Raw genomic sequence first — 20,235 nt, 5'->3', positions numbered from 1 at the left:
AGGGTATAGGTCGGTCTCGTTTTCAGACTTCTTCATAAGTCTTTTTTTCTTTCTTTCTCTTTCTTTCTTTCTTTCTTTCTTCTTTCCTTCCGTCCTTCCTTCCTTCCTTTTTTTATTTCTAAATAGTGGATTGATACTGATTGAAACTAAAAACTTTTTGTAAAGTTTTAAACTTTACGTTAATACTATAAGAAGAAGAAGAAAGTAGAAAACGAAGGTTGGCATGTAAGGTGTTGACAAAGCAGGTTTGCAGCCACTTTGTGTGTTCTAGATTTTTCAATCCCTTAGCAACATGAATGTTGGCCTTATAATTTTTTTCTCTCAATATCTTTCTTCTTTGATCTAAAATTATGTCCTTGTATCTGGTGACTTTTATCAGGCAAGATCTTTAGATTTGAAGTCATTGTTACCAGAAAGAAAATGAAATACTTAAAAAGGATAACTAAGGTTGAATAGTGTTTTAGACCAGAAATGTTTCCAAATATCTGGATTGTTTTTTAAGATTATTTTCTGAACAGTCAATGGTTTACTCCTTCTCCGTTCCACTATTGGTTCACTTAAGCACACTTACAAAATGTTATAATTTGAAAAAAATAATTATGGCTTTTGTTTTAATGACTTTGTTAGGAAGCTCAACTGATTTTGCCCTGATGTTGGAAAGTTATGAAATATATTTGCATATTTAAATGCTAGGGATCACATTTTATCTCGGAAACTCAGTTAAATACCATTTCTGTCACATATTTTAAATTATGTGGAAGGTATTTGTTTCTTTTGAGGACTTTAAAGAATGTTTCCAATTTCAAAGCTTTCCATAAAAAGTTTAGTTAGTTCCATGTAAAGTGTTATCCTTTTTTTAAAATGGTATTTTAAGCAGCAAAATGATGTGGTAATTAAAATAATTTCTGGTTCACAAAACTAATAATTTCCGGTTCACAAAACTAGAACTATAATAGTTCTTAATTTTAAAATATAGTTTAGGTAAGGAGTATATAAAGTCTACACAAGTTTCTATATGTGGTATCATTTAAAAGTCCATTTTCATCTTTCTAATCAAATTAATACTTGGAAATTTTAAGATACCCATGTAGGCATTATCTGCTGCTCTCCTTATCCCAGCTACTTTGAATATACATAGTGAACCTTAATGATTCCATCAGTTCTTAAGAGAATATAATATGCAACTTATATTCACCAGCATTACAGGCATTTGTTCTAGTTATTGGCTACTGCTAATAATAGGATTATTAGACTTAGACATAGAACACTATAGATGTGATACTTCCTTTCACTTACACATTTTAAAATTAATGTATTCTTTTGAAATTGTAAATTTTCATTAATAAATGTAGAATGGTTTTCCCTTTGGTTCACTATGCTCTCTAGCCAAAGAAAAATAAAAATTTTTACAGGTTCAAAGATAATTTTTTCATAAAAGAAAAATATGAAAAATTTATTCATGTGTTACTTATTCATGGATAAGAGAATAATTTTAAGAAAACATTTTAAGAAAAACTTAGAGCTTTGCAAAAGATTGATAAAGGATTTAAAAGAATAAATAGACTGATGACTCACAGGTCTATATACCCCTGAAACATAATATATTATATGTCAAGTAATTGAATTTGAATTAAAAAAATAAAATAAAAACATTAAAATTATAAAACTCTAAAATAGAAATACATTACAACTAATCTGCTTAGAAAATCAATTATTAAAAAAATTTTAGGAGTTTTTGTACTTTTAATATGCAGCAATGAAACATAGTCTATACATTCCTATGGAGACTCAAAACCAAAAAATGGGGGAACAGTAGTTAGCATACTTTGTTTATAACCACTTAAAAATAAAAAAGAATATATAGATGAGGCAGGATTACGTTAGCATTTTAGTTCTGTAGAAAGTCAGTTAAGCTGTTTCTTGATATTTAATGATACAGTGACTGAAAGGTCTTTGTAGATATTTTAAGTACATTTACAGTATTCCCAGTAATGTTCTTGAGTGTTTTTCTGGAATTGCTTGGGAATAAGAAATTTGTGTTTAGAAATCTAAAATGTTTTTGATATAATTCAGTGTATTTTTAATAGATAATATTAAGGATTTTTTATTCTTAGTAAATTTATGGATTAATACACAAGTAATAATTTGGCTTATAGTTTCAAGAAAGAAAGTTATTAGCACACTCTTTGTAGAAGTAGCAAATAGTTAACTCTAAACTCTTGTTACTTCTAAACCCTTCCCTGTATCAGATAACGCTATTATAGTGAGATGTATTTTAAGCACTTTGAGTAGTAAATCCTTTTTTTTTAAACCTGATGTGTTCATCATGGGCATGTTGGTACATTTTTTGGCCAATATAACTTTAATATAATTCAACATAGTTATCAAATACTGGCTTCCAGTAAATCAGTTTAATAAGAAATTTAAATTTTTACTACATGCAAGGTACTGTTTTAGGTGTTGGGAAGGTCTGAGAAAGATCTAAGAAAGGGCCCATAGTTCTCATTTTATACTTCACCTCACTTGGCATTATTATTTCACTTAGGTGATGTCTTGCTAACCAGAATGTAAAATATTATGTGAAGGATTTTGTACATCATTATCGTCATTATCAACGTAACAGTGATGTTGTTGTAAAGAGTTTTATAGTTTTAAAAAATTGTCTTACTTGTTACAGTCTTAAAATGAGTAAGATCTTTTGTAATTTAGGCTCAAACTGAGATAGGCTTTTCAAAGTAATAATATTTTTTAATTAAAGGATGCTTACTACTGTCTTCTGACAGAGTTTATGTTTTCAGTTTCATAGTTTTGTGCTAATGAACTTTTTTATTTAGTAAGTATATCCAGGAAACTGCAGGTAAAATATAAAAATTATTATGTTAGGTCTCCAAGTAAAATGTATAGAATATTTTAATTTATGTAGGGTATGAGATCACAGTTTGGCATACCTGTCCCAGAACAGACATTTATGTTTGATTATACCAATTGGGTTTTATAACCATGATTGCTTTGATAAGATTTGCAAGATAAAATCATATATACCTTTAAGAGCAATGCTAGGCTATGTCTTGCATATTAAATTCATGAATATCACATAACTTACTTTTGAGTTCATGATTGCTTTTCACCAGTACTTTCCATCTGTCATGGACAGGGATCCCTGAGATGTTCATATTCTGCATTCTCATGTGCATGATACTTAGATTCAAAAAGTATGGGTGGGGGAAAGCTGCTTTATAGAAATACACGTTCACAGCACTCATGCTGCATGTTTTGTGTGTTCTACTGCAAAGACTGCATGCTGCATACTTTTATTTCTCTGAAGATAAAGAACATAGGCTTATATACACACAAAAATTTAGTTTCATATTTGCCAATAGTTGGAACAGATGGAGGAATGTTATATATAATGCCTTTTCTATTTTTTTTAAAATGATTTTTATAGTATTTTTCAAAAAAACAAGGAAAAAACTTGTTGTTTAAACCCAAAGTGGCTACAAATCAGCTCCTAAACTGTCACTGACATTAGCATTTAGATTTTGTAGTTCTTACAAATCTTTTAAAATATTTATTTACTAAGAAAACATTGCATTAATGCATGATATGAAATTGATCAATTTTTCTTTAAATTGGAATGCAGTTTAAAGTGACTGAATTTTCCAATTTCAGCTACTGCATTTGACAAGGATACAAACTGGAAAATGGAACTGGTATCATCTAATTGCTCTAGGTTCTTTGACTTATAGTAGTTTGGAATAATATTTCCATATGACATTATGTAGATCACATCATTAATGGCTGATATTAATTACTGTGCTCTTCAGCCTTGACAGCAATGAAAAATTATTGGTGAATTTAGCTCTATTTCAAATGACTTAAGTGTTCTGGTACATGTTTTTAATTTAAAAATAGATCTTTGGCACTTGGCTTTTGATTATCTGAACACTGGTGTTTTTACATTCACTGTTTGCAGTATAATTGACAAGAATATTGCAATTCCAATGGCTGCACATTGGTTTTAAGTTTTATCCTGCTGCTTTAACACAGTGGCACACTTGGCTATAGATAAAAACTAATTTTAGATTTAAACATATCTGTTAGTTCTCTGTCACAGGTTAACCTATTTTTAGTTTTGTGTGTGTGTATGATTATGAACCTTTCCATATCTCATACAAGATCAAACGGTATTTCTAAAATTTTAGAACTGACAACTTCCAACCTTAACATTATTAGTGTGGGTTTAAGGTTGTGCCATAAAGGATTAAAGTACTAGTATTTTTCAACAAGCTGTTCTGCCAGTTGCCACATGTTTTATAAAGATCTACTTAATTCTTTTTTTGCTAGGCATAATAAATAAATGGCTTTGTAAGAGACCTTTTTATATAAACTGATTCTAGTGCTTCCCCAGCACTAGAATTTTTTGTTTAACTCTTTTCTGTTAGGCTTCAGTCAATAAAAGTTATTGTTACTTGTATTAAGAAATTCCCTTAATAGTTAAAATCAAGCAGGCCCTTTAAAGAGAGAGGAAATGAATAGGGGAGCCAATTGCTGAGTGTGTACCAAGTACTTTGTGAGAGAAATCCATCCAATAATCAGTCTTACTCTACTTTTCATTCTGCCACAAAGGATGGATTTATTTATTTTAGGTATTATGGTTTTGAACGGCCATTTCCAACTTCTGGATACCCTTAGTGGTTGACCTCCCTATCTTCCACTGCCCAGCATAGTCCAAATCAAACTTTTTCACTTTTATTCTAGATTTTACAACAATCATAGTGACGGTACCAGTTCCATTTTGCCTCCAATTCAGTTGATTATATATTTTTTCTATTTATTTCTCATTTTATAATTGATATCTGGAATAATCAATCAGCAGCTCTTTTCTCATTTATTTTCTCATATTTTTATTCCAGGATTTGCCTCTGAAGCAGGGAGTGTCTGCATTAAAAATGACCTGTAGTTCTCTGCTTCATAGGTTAGAAACTTATTTTAATATTTTGTGGCTAAGCACAGTCCCACTTTTCAAATTCTATAATGGATTACTTAATTGGCATTGAATGTGGACCACAAGCATATATTTCATATTGGGGTTTTCTTTATTATTTTAAATGATTAAAATTCAACAAGAACATCCAGCTGAGGCAATAAAAGCTTTATTCTTGCTTTACAACTTAAAACATTAAATTAGATTTTTAAAAATCTATCAATTATAACACAAGTAAAATATTACTATTTGGGCATTTTTTAAAATTGCATTTTTTAGGCCTTGTATTGCTTGAAGCCTTTATATTCTAAAACTTAACCAAATTCCAACTATTCATTTTGGGGAAAAACAATCAGTTCACGAATCACATTTTCAATGGGACTGCTAGCCAGCATAGGTGAAAATATGTATAGTGTATTTACTCTTAAATTGTACACCGCAGATGCTTCTTCAGCTCCCTCCTCTTCCTCCATGGGCGGTGCTTGCAGCTCCTTTACCACCTCTTCCAGCCCTACCATTTATTCTACCTCAGTCACCGACAGCAAGGCTATGCAAGTGGAGAGCTGCTCCTCAGCCTTGGGGGTAAGTAACAGAGGGGTAAGTGAAAAGCAGTTAACCAGTAACACAGTTCAGCAGCATCCATCAACACCGAAGAGGCACACAGTCTTGTACATCTCACCACCACCTGAGGACTTGCTGGATAACAGTCGGATGTCCTGCCAGGATGAGGGGTGTGGATTGGAATCAGAGCAGAGCTGCAGTATGTGGATGGAGGATTCCCCCTCCAACTTCAGTAACATGAGCACCAGTTCCTACAATGATAACACTGAGGTACCTCGTAAATCACGAAAACGAAATCCAAAGCAGAGGCCGGGGGTCAAACGACGAGATTGTGAAGAATCTAATATGGATATATTTGATGCCGACAGTGCCAAAGCACCTCACTATGTGCTTTCTCAGCTTACCACGGACAACAAAGGCAACTCAAAAGCAGGAAATGGGTTGGTATTCACATTTTTTAAAGTTCTATCACCATTGTGCAAAACAAAACAAAAAAATTATTCCCAGTTTTTGTAGTTGTTCAACCCAAGTGTGCATATAAAGCAAAGATACTGATTTTATCATTGAAATACATGAAAATTCAAACTTAAAATTACCAAGTTTCACTAGAGGAAAACATATTAATAGATTTTAGCAATAGGTATCTTATTCTGGGTATGATTGGTAGAAAATAATCTGTTTTGAAATAACCTTTAAATTTCAAATGGATTTAAAAATATTTTTACTCAGACAAATAGCTTGAGTGAAATGGCCCTAGTTGACTCAAAACATTTGAAGAGGGCTAGTTTGTGTTCTCTCATGTTGTCTCCTGATTTGGTTCAACCCATTTCCATTTCTATGAGGATTTTTAGACTTTTTTCTTTTGATGAAAACAAGAAAAAACTAAATTGATGGTTTGATTCCTATCATTTAGATTCATGTATTTATTTTAAGCTTTTTCTTTGATACATTGTGCTGACATTTAAAAAAAAATAATTTATCACTAATTGTTTTTCCTGTTTCTGGGTTTATGTATTAGAAGGGTGATAGAACAGATCATGGTACATGTTTGAGTTTTCATTCATCTGTGCCAGTTCACAACACTCACTATAAATATATCTGAATATAAATATATTTCAGTGGCTATAGTATAGGATACTGTGACTTATTTTTAACTTTCTGATTCCTTTAGTACTTTTATTATATTTAATTCCTACACTTTTTAAGTTAGATTTTCCTGTAATACATTCAATATAATTTGATAAAATTTAACTCAGTGCATTTTGAGAGATTACTTTTTTGGGAGGCAAAATATGGTTCTTTAGTTGATCCAGAACCTCCTACAATTTCAGTTTGTTACAAAGAGTGATGGAGAAGCTGCTACTTCATGACATCATTCTTACCTTTTAAGTTAGATATTTGGTTGAGTATTATAGAGAATATTTTTAATGTATATTAAACTTGTTCTTAGTCTGTCAGTACATTTTTTACTTCGTTTATCTACCATTTACCTAACATTTAAGCATAATTATTCTATACTTTTTCTCCTCTCATTTAGAACTCTTTTGGAGTGATATAGTTAAATAAAAGTAAACATTTAAATGTTTTTTCTTTTTAGAAAGTCCAGATTAGGAAATTATCTTTAAAAAAGCAAACAACAAGATATACCCTTTCCTAAAATATTGCCATTAGCAGAGCCAATTCTAGAACATAGTACCTATAAAATAATGCTCTGAAACATAGTAGCACAGATTTAAAAGGCTCATGTATATCGGTCATTAAATACAGTATTTATTTGGGCTTCAATGCAGAAAAAATTTTTAAGTTCCAGAAGAGAGATTTTCATTTTTATATTGAAATAAATGTTAATGGTCCAAATGAAGAACAAATAAAATTTTGACATAGGGTTTGTCAACACACATGGTTTGCTTTCCTATTAAAGAGAATATCTTGACCTACATCTTTTCTGCTTCTGCTTTTGTATGATAGATATATCTTAGAAATGATTTGAGGTTACCCAGGGAAAGTATAATAACATTTGTCAAGACAAAATCTCTCATGAAATAATTCATGGAACAGAAACTCATCAAGCAGCAGAAGAAATGTCCAGCTTCTTAGGTAATGGAAAAATATTTGGCACTAGCAAATAGAAATAATGGAAGAAGTTTTCATTTTGAATTTGTAAGAACTATACCAAGGAGAGGATAAAACCTTATATAAATATATAGAAAAGTAGGCTTTTCAAAACAGTTATTAAGTGGATCTCAAGCTAACATCCTATATTCTTCAAAAAGAAAGGTGTTAGAAACATGAAAGAAATTTAGAAATCTTTTGAGGAATAAGGTATATTTAGCCTTAGATCTAATGTGTCATAAATTTATAATTTATATAATGTACACTATAGGAAATATAGTCTCAAATATGTTGTAACAGCAGTTTGTTGATTTTCAAGATGAAAATAGCATTTTTGTATAGTTAAAATGTTATATAAAAGAGTTTGTTAAGAAAACAAAATCATTTGAAAAGGAACTACTTAGTATTTAAACATTTCTAGTCATGTCATTCTTAAATTCTTCAACTAAACATCCTGAGAATCAGTAACCCTATGTCTCTTTATAGATATTTCTAGAAATTAAGACATTATGTCATCTGGATGTGAAACCCTTTTTAGGCACTTCGTAATGGAAGTTATTTTTTTTGTGACATAGACAACCAGAAGGATATGTAACCCAAAGGAATTAGAATGTCATCTTAAGACTTCTGAAGAGTAGGCCAAAACAGTGGATTTACCTTTTAGATGTCATTTAAAAGTAAAATCCCATTAAATCCATTTAAAAGTAAAACCCCCAATTAACTGCTCCTCTCTTGTTTGTTCTTCAGACATCATGCCTTAAAATTTAGTAATTTCATTGACTACTTTTCCAAGAATTAGTTGACATTTTCATTGTTTTATGTGTCTAAAGATCTAAATATATATATATGTGTGTGTGTATATATATATATATATATATTTCGTCTTTACATTTGAGCCTTAGAGGATAAAGATAGTTTTGAGGGCTTTTAAAATATCATTTCAGAAGTTGTTTAGTTACATGGACTAGTCTTCTTTAAGAATATATATACTTGTTGGGACGCCTGGGTGGCTCAGTTGGTTAAGCAGCTGCCTTCGGCTCAGGTCGTGATCCTGGCATCCTGGGATCGAGTCCCACATCGGGCTCCTTGCTTGGCAGGGAGCCTGCTTCTCCCTCTGCCTCTGCCTGCCTCTCTGTCTGCCTGTGCTCGCTCACTCTCTCTCCCTCTGTCTCTGACAAATAAATAAAATATTTAAAAAAAAAAAAAAAAGAATATATATACTTGTCAACTCACTTAGCAGTCTTCATCCCAAATGAAATATTTTGTTTTACTGAAGTAGTAAAACTCGTTTTCATCTGTTTATCCTCATAAAGATTAGCTTGGCTAGCATAAGTGAATATAAAAACTGTATCTTGCTAGTTCATTGACATATGCTAAATTTTCCTTGTATTTCAAACTAAGTGTTCCCTTTTCTTATTATAAGATTAATAGGTATTAATTACAAACATTTGGAAAAATGCAGAAAAATAGGAGAAAATAAATAACCCATAATCTAGTCACTCTATAGAACTGCTTTTAGCATTTTGCTATATTTACTTTTCAACAAATATTTGGGGAGTATTTTTACATAGTTTCTGTAAGTGAATATTTTTGCTTTGATTTTAAAATAGGTAAAAAATGATGTAATTGTAGGTTTTCATAGATAAGAGCAAATGTATTGAGAGCACATTGTATTGAAAGCAAATGTTTGAATTTCTACCCAGAATGATGAAAATAGGATTTGTTGCCCATTGTTCCAGTTTCAACTCTTTGATTCGTAGAATTTATTCTTCTAGGGCCTTTTAAATGACTTACAGAGGTAATCTTTGACTTATGTCTGTCAAACTTAAATGAATATGGCATTCCTTGGCCAGTTAGGATCCAGTCTTTCTCATCTTAATATTATAATAGATGCTCTTTTTTTCTTCTCCTTTCCTTTCTTTGTTCCTTGTTTTTTCCTATTTGCTTTTAATAATGACTATTTTCTTAGCACCTTCGGTTTTAGGAATTGTGCAAGTTTTAGGGAGTATGAAGATGATGGAGCACAGTACTAGCCCTCAGAACTCTCCTACTTACCTTGTCAGTGTTAGTGCATTCCTTTGCATTCCTTCTCTTCTCCATTCTTCTTTCCCTTTCCTAGCCATGAGTTTCACCCCAGTCCCTAGTTCCATTGAGAATACGGTATTTCCTCCTCTTGTTATTGATAATAGAGGCAACAACTTGGTTAGAGATGAAGGGTTAAACATTAGGGCCATTTTTAAGGCTTCTTAGCCACCATTGCTCTTCTTTGTTTGATTCATAATGTTCCTCCTGGGACCTATTTGTTTTTGGAGATTTTTGTCTGTAGTCATCTCTTGGCTCCTGTATTTTCAATGTGAGTCATATAGAAAGTGTTATAGGCCATGACATTTTATTTTATTTTATTTTAAAGATTTATCTATTCATTTGGAGGAGTACAGAGAAGAGGGAGAGAATCTGAAACAGACTACTGCTGAGCACAGAGCCCAAAACAGAGTTGATCTCAGGAACCTGAGATCTGAGCCCAAACCAAGTCCAACCTTAACTGACTGAACCACCCAGGAGCCCCCCTGACTCTATTTTAAAATACACGTGGATAGGGGTGCCTGGGTGGCTCAGTCAGTTAACTGTCTGCTTTTGGCTCAGGTCATGATCCCAGGGTCCTGGGATTGAGCCCCATCTCGGGCTCCCTGCTCCTTGCTCAGCCAGGAGTCTGCTGCTTTTTCTCCCTCTGCCCCTCCCCCTGCTTATGCTCTCTCTCTCTCTCTCTCACTCACTCTCTCTCAAATAAATGAATAACATCTTAAAAAAAAATGTACATGGATAATTTTAAGTCTATTTTAGAACTAGTAGTATTGTCTTGTATTTGTCATATTTGCAGTACTTCAGATTAAATGTATTGACCTAAAGTCCTAACCACCATTTTTTTTCTTTGAACATACATTCCACATAGCAAACGCATGATAAACAAACATTAGAAATACAATTTTTAAAAATTAAAAAAATTAAAAATTAAAAAATTTTAAAAATACAGTTTTAAAGAATAGATTTCCTATCTGTAAAGCCCAGTTATAAAGATTTTATATGCTAAGGACTTTAATTATTTAATCACAAATATAAATACTCTGAAAAATTACACTTCTAAGAAAGATAGCTTAGAGTAAATCTAGTTTCCCAATACAAATTGGGTTACTGATATTTTATTATAATTTTTTCAGAAAAATTACTGAGAAAGATATCCAAAAGAATATGTATGCTACATGTAGTTTTAATTGTTTTATTAAGGTCTTTTGTTTATTTCTTTTTGCTACCCCCACATATCTTTTGCCTTGCAAGTCTGATTAGAAAATAATGATAGTTAATCTTGTAGCTTTAAAATTTGTTTTGACTGAAGTACAATGTGAAAGTTTACAATGACATCAGCTATTCTCTTAACCTGTTATTCCTGGCTTATTACATTCAATCTTCCTTCCCACCACACATATGCATTTTTCCTTTTTGTCTTGTATAGTTAAATTTTATTTAAAACTTTTAAGAGATACTTTGCTTATGGAATGTATCTTCCTTTAGGCTGTATTGTCAGTAAGATAATTAATTGCTTTTAATGTTACTGCCTATTCTGTTTCTTCCTTTATCTTAGCTGACTTTTGTAGAAAAAACTCATTTTGATACTTTTTCCATGTTGTGCTTTGACTTCTCAGAACACTGGAAAACCAAAAAGGAAGTGGAGTAAAGAAGAGCCCTATGTTGTGTGGACAGTATCCTGTTAAAAGTGAAGGAAAGGAGCTGAAGATAGTTGTACAGCCTGAGACCCAGCACCGAGCTCGGTACCTGACTGAGGGTAGCCGTGGCTCAGTAAAGGACAGGACACAGCAAGGCTTTCCTACAGTAAAGGTACTTATTTTATTTTTCAGTATACAAAGAATTTCTCCAGTTTCGTTTTTAACCAGCAAAAGCTGCCTACAATAGAATAGTAGAATTATTAGATATATATAATAGAAATTAAAGCAAAAGTCTAACTAAATTGTAAGCCCATTATTGTTATTTTTATTTCATTTGAATTTTAGCTTAGATGAAAGAGGAAGTGAGAATGTATTCTGATAAATATTGGAAAATTATGAATTATGTTCTCCTTATATTTGACATTTGTAGCAACTGTATTCACTTGTTCCCAAACTTAATATTTAAGAAGGTATTTTAAAGTGGATTCAAAAAAATATTATAGAAATTATTATGAGCTTGGAAAATAAGGTTTTGAGATGGCTAAAGAAATCAGGACTGTTCATCTCAGAAAAGAATTGGTTGAAAATAATTTAAGTCTTCAGTTTAAGAGTTAGGATATTGGGGCACCTGGGTGGCTCAGTTGGTTAAGCAACTGCCTTCAGCTCAGATCATGATCCCAGGGTCCTGGGATTGAGCCCTACATCAGGCTCCCTGCTCAGTGGGGAGCCTACTTCTCCCTCTCCCTCTGCTTCTCTGCCTGCTTGTACTCTCACTCTGTCAAATAAATAAATAAAATCTATGTTTAAAAAAAAGGATTAGGGGGGCGCCTGGGTGGCTCAGCGGGTTAAAGCCTCTGCCTTCGGCTCAGGTCATGATCCCAGGGTCCTGGGATCGAGCCCCACATCGGGCTCTCTGCTCGGCAGGGAGCCTGCTTCCTCTCTCTCTCTCTCTCTCTCTGCCTACTTGTAATCTCTGTCAAATAAATAAATAAAATCTTAAAAAAAAAAAAAAAAAGGATTAGGATATCATTGGCGCATGGGTGGCCCTGATGGTTAAGCATCTGCCTTTGGCTCAGGTCATGATCCTAGGGTTCTGCAATCAAGTCCCACATTGGGCTCCCTGCTCAGTAGGGAGACTGCTTCTCCCTCTGCCTCTCTCTCTGTGTCTGTCACGAATAAATAAATAAAATTTTTTTTAAAAAATTAGGATATCAACTGGATCTTCATCTTTTCAGAATTTAGACTAAAAGAAAAAAGAAGCTTAAATTTCAGCACCTGGGAAACTTAGAATATTTCTCTTTGAAGACAAACCAAAAAAGAGTTGGGTGGGGAATATTTAATAAGTGTTTCTGTTTCTTATAAAACATTAAACAGGGTGGAATTTTGGCATAGTAAATTCTTGTTAAATGCAGTTTGTGAAAATGTTAGTTGAACAGTATTCAGTTGGACTGCCTTTCATTTTAAATTTTAATAAAATATGGTAGAATCTTGGGGTCAGGAAACCTGTCCGTGGCCATTTATAAGGTTGGTTAATATTCAACAACATCATTCTTTATCCCTCTGCTACTCTTCACACCAACCCATCCTTAGTCCCTCATACTCAGGACAAATAATAGGTGAATAAGAAATTTCAGTTATGCTTTCTGTAAATACTTATCTAACGAGAAGTGTTGATAGTTTGGTCAGTACTTTTAACCCAATTGCTCTGACTTTATGTGTTAAGTACTCTCTGGTCAGAAGTATTATTAGATTGTCTAACTGTGATAGGGAGTGAATTGCCTGACCTCAAAAGTTTATTTATTCTTTCATTCAACAAATATGCACCCCTTTATGTGCCAGACACTGTTCTGGGTTTGAGTAGATTGTTTATCTGTTTATTTCCCTTGTTTTGATATCTTTTCACAGATAGAGCCATACTGGGTTAGAAAAGATGTATGAATTTTTTAAAGCCTTTTGGTATACATTGTACAGGTTATTTTGTGACTTTATGCATTCTCTTTTTTCTCCTTCAGTGTTTAACTATATAAACATGAACAAAAATCTGCATTGGAAAAATTTTTCCCCAAATGCTGTTTTAAATATTTATTTATTCTTCACCATACAAATTATAATTTATGAAGGCTTGTTAGAGACCTGAAAAGACCCATAGATCCTGGTCTAAACTAACAGTTTTCAAACCATAATTTTTTTTAAAGATTTTATTTATTTATTTATTTGACAGAGAGATCACAAGTAGGCAGAGAGGCAGGCAGAGGGGCGGGGGGGGAAGCAGGGTCCCCACTGAGCAGAGAGCCCGATGCGGGGCTTGATCCCAGGACCCTGAGATCATGACCTGAGCTGAAGGCTTAACCCACTGAGCCACCCAGGCACCCCCAAACTATAATGTTTTGGCCCATGATTTCATGATGGTGTGTGTGTCTATCTAATCTATGCAGATGAGCTCTATTTCCCTTTTATTTATATAGGAGCACTTCAGACACTTTCCTATTTACTATTAAAAGAGTAAAAAATTCAGTATGTGTATTCATTTGATGATGATAATAATGATGCCAGTAAAACAATTTAGTGAATTTTCCATTAGTGATGGTGGTAAATTTTGAATAACCCGCATGCTTTGGCAGTCCATAAATTTATAAATACCTAAAGGACTCTGTATTCATTTGCATCTAGTTGTACAAATTAATTATAAATGGTAATTTATCATTAAACATATAAATTTTCCTCAAAGTGTGATTATTTCAGAATTAAAACTTAAGATTTCCTACAGAAACTTAGCCAACTCTCCTTTTTATGAAAATGTTGTACTTTTGTTTTTCTTGAGGATTTAAATTATTTCCTTATTGTTATCCAGTTATAGGACTTGGTCTTAAGCATTTGATTGGACAATTAGATTATTTGAAAGGCTAATTTATGTTCCGTGTTATCTCACTCCAGCTGGAAGGCCATAATGAGCCCGTAGTGTTGCAAGTGTTTGTGGGTAATGACTCTGGTCGAGTGAAACCACATGGATTTTATCAGGCCTGCAGGGTTACTGGGCGAAATACAACTCCCTGTAAAGAAGTGGACATTGAAGGCACTACCGTTATAGAAGTTGGTCTTGATCCGAGCAACAACATGACACTGGCGTAAGTACTTACTATAAAAAAATGTTTCAGTATACATTACACTTTTCCAGGGGGCTCAAAAAAAAATTTAGCTTTTAGTGTAAAAAAAAATAAGACTTTGAGTATTTTATTAAAATGTTTTAAACATTACAATTACAGAAATAGATTATTGCAGAATGGTAATGGGTTAAAATGGACTCTTTTGCCCTTTGCCGTGGAATTCCCATGATGAAAGGCAAGGAAATAAAAGCCAGGTGGAATGCTGACTTTTTAAAAAATAATATGGACTTACTTTTTGGAATTAATAAAAGTAACATTAAAAAATAAAAATTACAAACAATTTGATTTACTTTCCTAAATTCTGCCTTTTCTCCCCCCCTAAATTCTGCTTTCTTAGTGTTTGCGTTAGAAACTTTGATAGACCATTCGTGGTACCTTGACCCATCTTGATGTGAAAAAGCATATTGTATTTATTTCACCTTCTGTGTTTATTTTCCTATATTAAAAAAGAGTATTTTTTTCATCTTATGGATTTTCATTGCCTAAAAAAATATTAGAAGTGTTAATGATATAAATTAAAAAAATTTTTCCCTTAAGCCTTTTGCTAAGGTCCTTTAATCCTAAAGTTGAACCGTAACAGCAGCAGATATATTGAAAAGGGGTAGACTTACATTGTAATTATTTGTATTAGATAGCTAATGACATTTCTGTATTTAATTCTGAGTTTCCTTTTGAAAGCCATTTTGAATAAGTTAGTAAGAGGTTAATTGGAAAGGGAAATTTTGAAAAATATTTAGTAAAGACTTATTTTTTAACTTTTGAAAATTGTAAAAATAAACATATGTAGTGGAAGAAAGGAAGGAAGTTACTGGTTATAAAAATAGTGCTTATTCACTATAAGTTGAAAATACAGAACAATAAAAAATAATAAAGAAAAATAAATAATAAAAAACTAAAAACATACCTCTCAAAAGCCAACTTCCCAGAAATAACCACTTTTTTTTTTTTTTTTTTTTGAGAGAGTAAGCGAACAAGAGAGAGAACACAAGCTGGAGGAGGGGCAGAGGGAGAGGGAGAAACAGGCTTCCCTCTGAGCAGAGAGCCAAATATAGGGCTCAGTCCTAGGATCCTGGGATCATGACCTGAGCCAAAGGCAGCTGCTTAACCTACTGAGCCACCCAAGTGCCCAGTAACCACTATTTTGATATGTATCTTTCTATTCTTTTTTTCTGATAACATTGAAATAATACTGTACCCATTGTTTTGTAACCTTGCTTTCACTTACCATCAGCATATTCCATATAGTAAATATTATCTTATAGCATATTTTTTTAATAGCATATGTTTTAATGGCTATATAGTGTTCCGTTCTTTTGGAAACAGTTGCTAGTTTTGTGTGTGTGTGTGTTTTGTTTTTTGGTGGGTTGTTTTTTTTTTGTTTGTTTGTTTTTAGTAAAATTCATTCCCTTTATTTTAATATATAAATTTGCAAAAATAGAGGATGCAGTTATTAACAGGCAGTTAGGGTGCCTGACTGGCTCTTAATGTCAGCATTGCGAGTTTGAGCCTCACACGGGGTATAGAGCATGCTTTAAAAAAAAATAAATTAAGGGGCATCTGGGTGGCTCAGTCAGTTAAGTGTCTGCCTTCAGCTCAGGGCATGATCCCTGGGTCCTGGGATTGAGCCCCTGCTCAATGGGGAGTCTGACTCTTCCTCTCTTTCTGCCTCTCCCCTGCTTATTCTCTCTCTCTCCAATAAATAAATACAATCTTAAAAAAAAATAGAAAAAATAAATTAAAAATTTAAAATGGCAAAAGTATCTCTTATAAACCCTTATGTTCAGATTTTGAAATAGTGATTTTGCTTTACTATTTTTCTACTATTATTATGAATGAAAATTCAGCAAGAATTATGAATATTCAGAAGTCACCCTTCCATACTTTTTAAATGTGGAAACTTATGATTGTATTACATTTTCAAAAAATTAATAATTAGCAAATTTTTTTTAAAAAGAAACTTATTTGGGGCATATGGGTGGCTCAGTCAGTAAAGCATCCGACTCTTGATTTCAGCTCAGGTCCTAATCTCAGGGTTGTACGTCTGAGCCCCCGTCAGGCTCCACACTATGTGTGAAACCTGCTTAAGAAGATTCTCTCTTTCTCTCACCGCCCCCCTTCTGCCCCTCCCCCCCCTAAAAAAAGAGGCTTATTTGGTTAAGAATATTGTACTATTTATAAAACAGAAAATATCAGTTAATGTCTTTTTCTTTGTGTGTTAGGGTGGACTGTGTAGGGATATTGAAATTGAGGAATGCTGATGTTGAAGCCAGAATAGGAATTGCTGGTTCCAAGAAAAAAAGCACTCGTGCCAGATTGGTTTTTAGAGTTAATATCACGAGGAAAGATGGCTCCACTTTGACACTGCAAACACCCTCTTCTCCGATTTTATGTAGTAAGTAAGAAAATATGTATTGAATTTTTTTCATTTTCTGTTAATTTGCAGACATCTCTAAATTTCAGATGTATCATATGTTCTAGCTTGTGATCTTGCAAAACTTGAAACGTTTTAAAAAGCTGTAGTCAAATTTTCTAGACTAAAAGGTGGATAATATCAAATAAAATTCTAAAGGTATATAGTATTTTGTAGTTCCCTATTATCCCATACTAATTTTAAAAGTAATTTGAGGGGACGCCTGGCTGGCTCATTCGCTAGAGAATGTGACTCTTGATCTCAGGGTCATGAATTCAAGCCCCCTGACACTGGATATGGAGCCCGCTTAGAATTTTTTTTTTTTTTTTTTTAAGTACTTTAGGGGCACCTGGGTGGCACAGTTGGTTAAGCTTCCAACTCTTGATAACAGCTCAGGTCTTGATCCTCACGGTCATGCATTCAAGCCCCGTTGTTGGGCTCCATGCTTAAGAAAATGTACTCTGAATGGTTTACTTGAAGTAAATTATAAATACAAAGGATTTTTTTGGTGTATCTTTATTGTGTGGTAAATTGCTGTGATCCTAAGTCTATTTTCTATTAGAACATAAGAAACACTAAGGTAAGCAGAACTTTGTGAATATACAGTAGTTGGGAGTTCTGATTACAAATTATGGCATTAAATTACAGTGTTGGGAAGTGGGAAATAAAATTCTTACTTTGCTCAACTTGGCTTACCTTGTATGGATTCCATTCTATAGTTGATGAAACTGAGACTTATAGAGATTAAATAACTCCTTCAAGGTCACACAGCTAGCAAATAGTAAGACTAGGATTCAGAGCCTCTGCTTTTAACCACTATGCTCTTTTGTCATTGTAATCACTTAGAATGGCAATGCTGAAACCAAGTTTAAACAATTCATTTCATCCTAACCATAGCCTCTGGGTGGTTAAGAGTACAGTTAAAAAAAGAGATTATTTAATGAACCATTTCCCCTACCTAGGAGATTTATTGGTGTAGTTTAGATTTTTTATGAATTAAAATAGATCTCAGTTCATGTTGGGGGATTTTCCTTGAATACCTATATTGTCCCTTCCATTTCTTTCTGTAGAAGTCATTTATTATGGAGGTGTAGAATACTTATTTTTATTTCTCTAGTTGACTATTTGTCACTCTTCATCTGCTTAGAGAAACTGGATTCGATAAACATGAACAATAATTTCTTTGAAAGAAAGGAGTACCAAAAAGGATGTGGTCTTGCCATTTGTGACAACACAGATCAATCTACAGTGTTTTATACTGAGTGAAACAAGTCAGACAGAGAAAGACAAATACTATATGATTTCACTTATATGTAGCATCTAAAAAAAAACAAATGTGAATAAACAAAGTAGAATAAGACCTATAAATACAGAGAACAAACTGGTGGTAGCCAGGTTGCTGGGGGATGAGCAAAATTGGTGAAGGGTAGTGGAAGGTACAAGCTTTCAATTATGGAATGAAAGAAAATAAAGGTGGTGCAACATAGGGAATATAGTGAGTGGTATTGTAATAGCATGGTGAGAGATGGTAGCTATACTCCTGGTGAGCATAGAATAAGGTATAGAGTTGTCGAATCACTGTATTGTATACCTGTAACTAATGTAACATTGTATGTCAATTATACTCAAATAAAAAATTACTTTTGAAAGAAGGAAAAAATTTTTTAAAAAGGGGGGTACCTTGGCAGTTATAGTTCCCATACTTCTTTTAGTTTTCAAATACGTTTACATGATAGTTTTCACATTTATTTCTTATTAAAGTTATTTTTATAGACTTTCATACAAACAGGGTTTTTTTCCTTAAACTAGCTTAAAATATTTCTAATAGTAATTTCTATGAATATCAATTACATCTAATCATTTAGGTAAGAATCTAAGCCTCCTTTTTAAAAAAAATACTTATTTAAGTAATTTCTACCCCCATCTTGGAGCTTAAAGTTACGACCCCAAGATCAGGAGTCACATGCTCCTCTGAGCCAGCTGGGTACCCCTAAGCCTCCTAAACTGTACATTCCTAGTGAATCAGTGATTTGGTTTTTTGAAAAGCTATCATTGTATGTAATGAATGTCATCATTCTTTGTTTCTTACTTGATCAATTTTACTTGATCTTCATGGGTTTTCATTAAATACAGTACCTAGCAGTCTGTAGATTGATCAATCTTTTTATTTTTTAATTGGCAACAAAATGATATATTTTTAATTTTTTATTACTTTTGTTTAAATATTAAACTAGATGTACAGAAAAAGGTATTAATGTCAATATTACTTTTCACAGTATTTTATCTCTCTCTTATACTCTGTGGCTTATATATATATATATATATTTTTTAAAGATTTTATTTTATTTATTTGACAGAGATCACAAGTAGTCAGAGAGATGGGGGCAGGGGAGGGGGTGGAGCAGGGTCACAGAGAACCCAGTGTGGGGCTCCATCCCAGGACCCTGAGATCATGACCTGATCCGACGGCAGAGGCTTAACCCTATGAGCAACCGAGGCGCCCCTACTCTGTGGTTTATAAAGCACTTTCATGTATGCTGAGGTCTTAGGAATTTAATAAATGTTTACCTTATAATTGGAGTTAGACACATGGGAGTTGAGAAATTGAGATGATAATGCCAATTTAACTACTGATAAAACTGTTAGAAAGAGGACTTTTTCATCCCAGAGTAGGGTATATCTATCCATCCAGTCAGAGCAGTTGTAGGCTTCTTAGCCTTCTACAGTTGTAGGCCTCTTAGCAACTGGCACAAACCATCTAAAATGTCTGCTTTGGGTCACCTGGGTGGCTCATTTGGTTGAGCAGCTGCTCAGGTCATAATCGCAGGGTCTGGGGATGGAGCCCCAAGTCAAGGCTCTTAGCCAGAGCCTGCCTCTCCTTATCCCTGCCACTCCCTTTGCTTGTACTCTCTCTCTTTCTGTCAAATAAGTAAATAAAATATATTTTTTAAAAGTTTAAATAAAATGTATGCTTTGTGCATGTAGGCAGTTGCAGAAGAGGGAGGAAAGAAGACTGGGCTAATCATGCCTAAGCCCTGGTTCCAAATCCACTGTAGTTAAGTCATTTTTCCTCTCTAGTGAGTATTAATCTAATGGAGTTTCCTATTAATAAGAGTACTACATTATCCCATTTGATCTGGAAAACAACTCTGTTATTAATAAAATAGAAATGATTATTTTCATTTTTTATGTAATAGAATAGGGACAAAACTGTTGAGAGTAGGTAGATATGAGAAAATCTGATTTTTTTTGTTGTTCATTGTTTTGAGCTGATATCTCCCATAA

General features: G+C 33.2%; 1 protein-coding gene across 5 annotated transcripts in view; it reads left to right on the top strand.

Moving 5' to 3' along the window:
• Positions 1 to 20,235, top strand: part of NFAT5 (nuclear factor of activated T cells 5) — a 113,756-nt gene that overhangs the window by 56,724 nt on the left and 36,797 nt on the right. For 3 of the 5 annotated variants that reach the window (XM_047709942.1, XM_047709944.1, XM_047709945.1), the window contains 4 exons: positions 5,427 to 5,985; positions 11,356 to 11,548; positions 14,311 to 14,501; positions 16,760 to 16,932. In XM_047709942.1, coding sequence (XP_047565898.1) covers positions 5,427 to 5,985; positions 11,356 to 11,548; positions 14,311 to 14,501; positions 16,760 to 16,932 — 1,116 coding nt within the window. Of the gene's footprint in view, positions 1 to 4,913; positions 4,976 to 5,426; positions 5,986 to 11,355; positions 11,549 to 14,310; positions 14,502 to 16,759; positions 16,933 to 20,235 lie in introns of those variants that run through there. The other 2 variants (XM_047709946.1, XM_047709947.1) reach the window with 2 other exon arrangements.

Source organism: Lutra lutra, chromosome 17 (assembly GCF_902655055.1).
Source record: "Lutra lutra chromosome 17, mLutLut1.2, whole genome shotgun sequence".
Lineage (NCBI taxonomy): Eukaryota > Metazoa > Chordata > Mammalia > Carnivora > Mustelidae > Lutra > Lutra lutra.
This window is presented reverse-complemented; position numbering and strand designations above follow the sequence as displayed.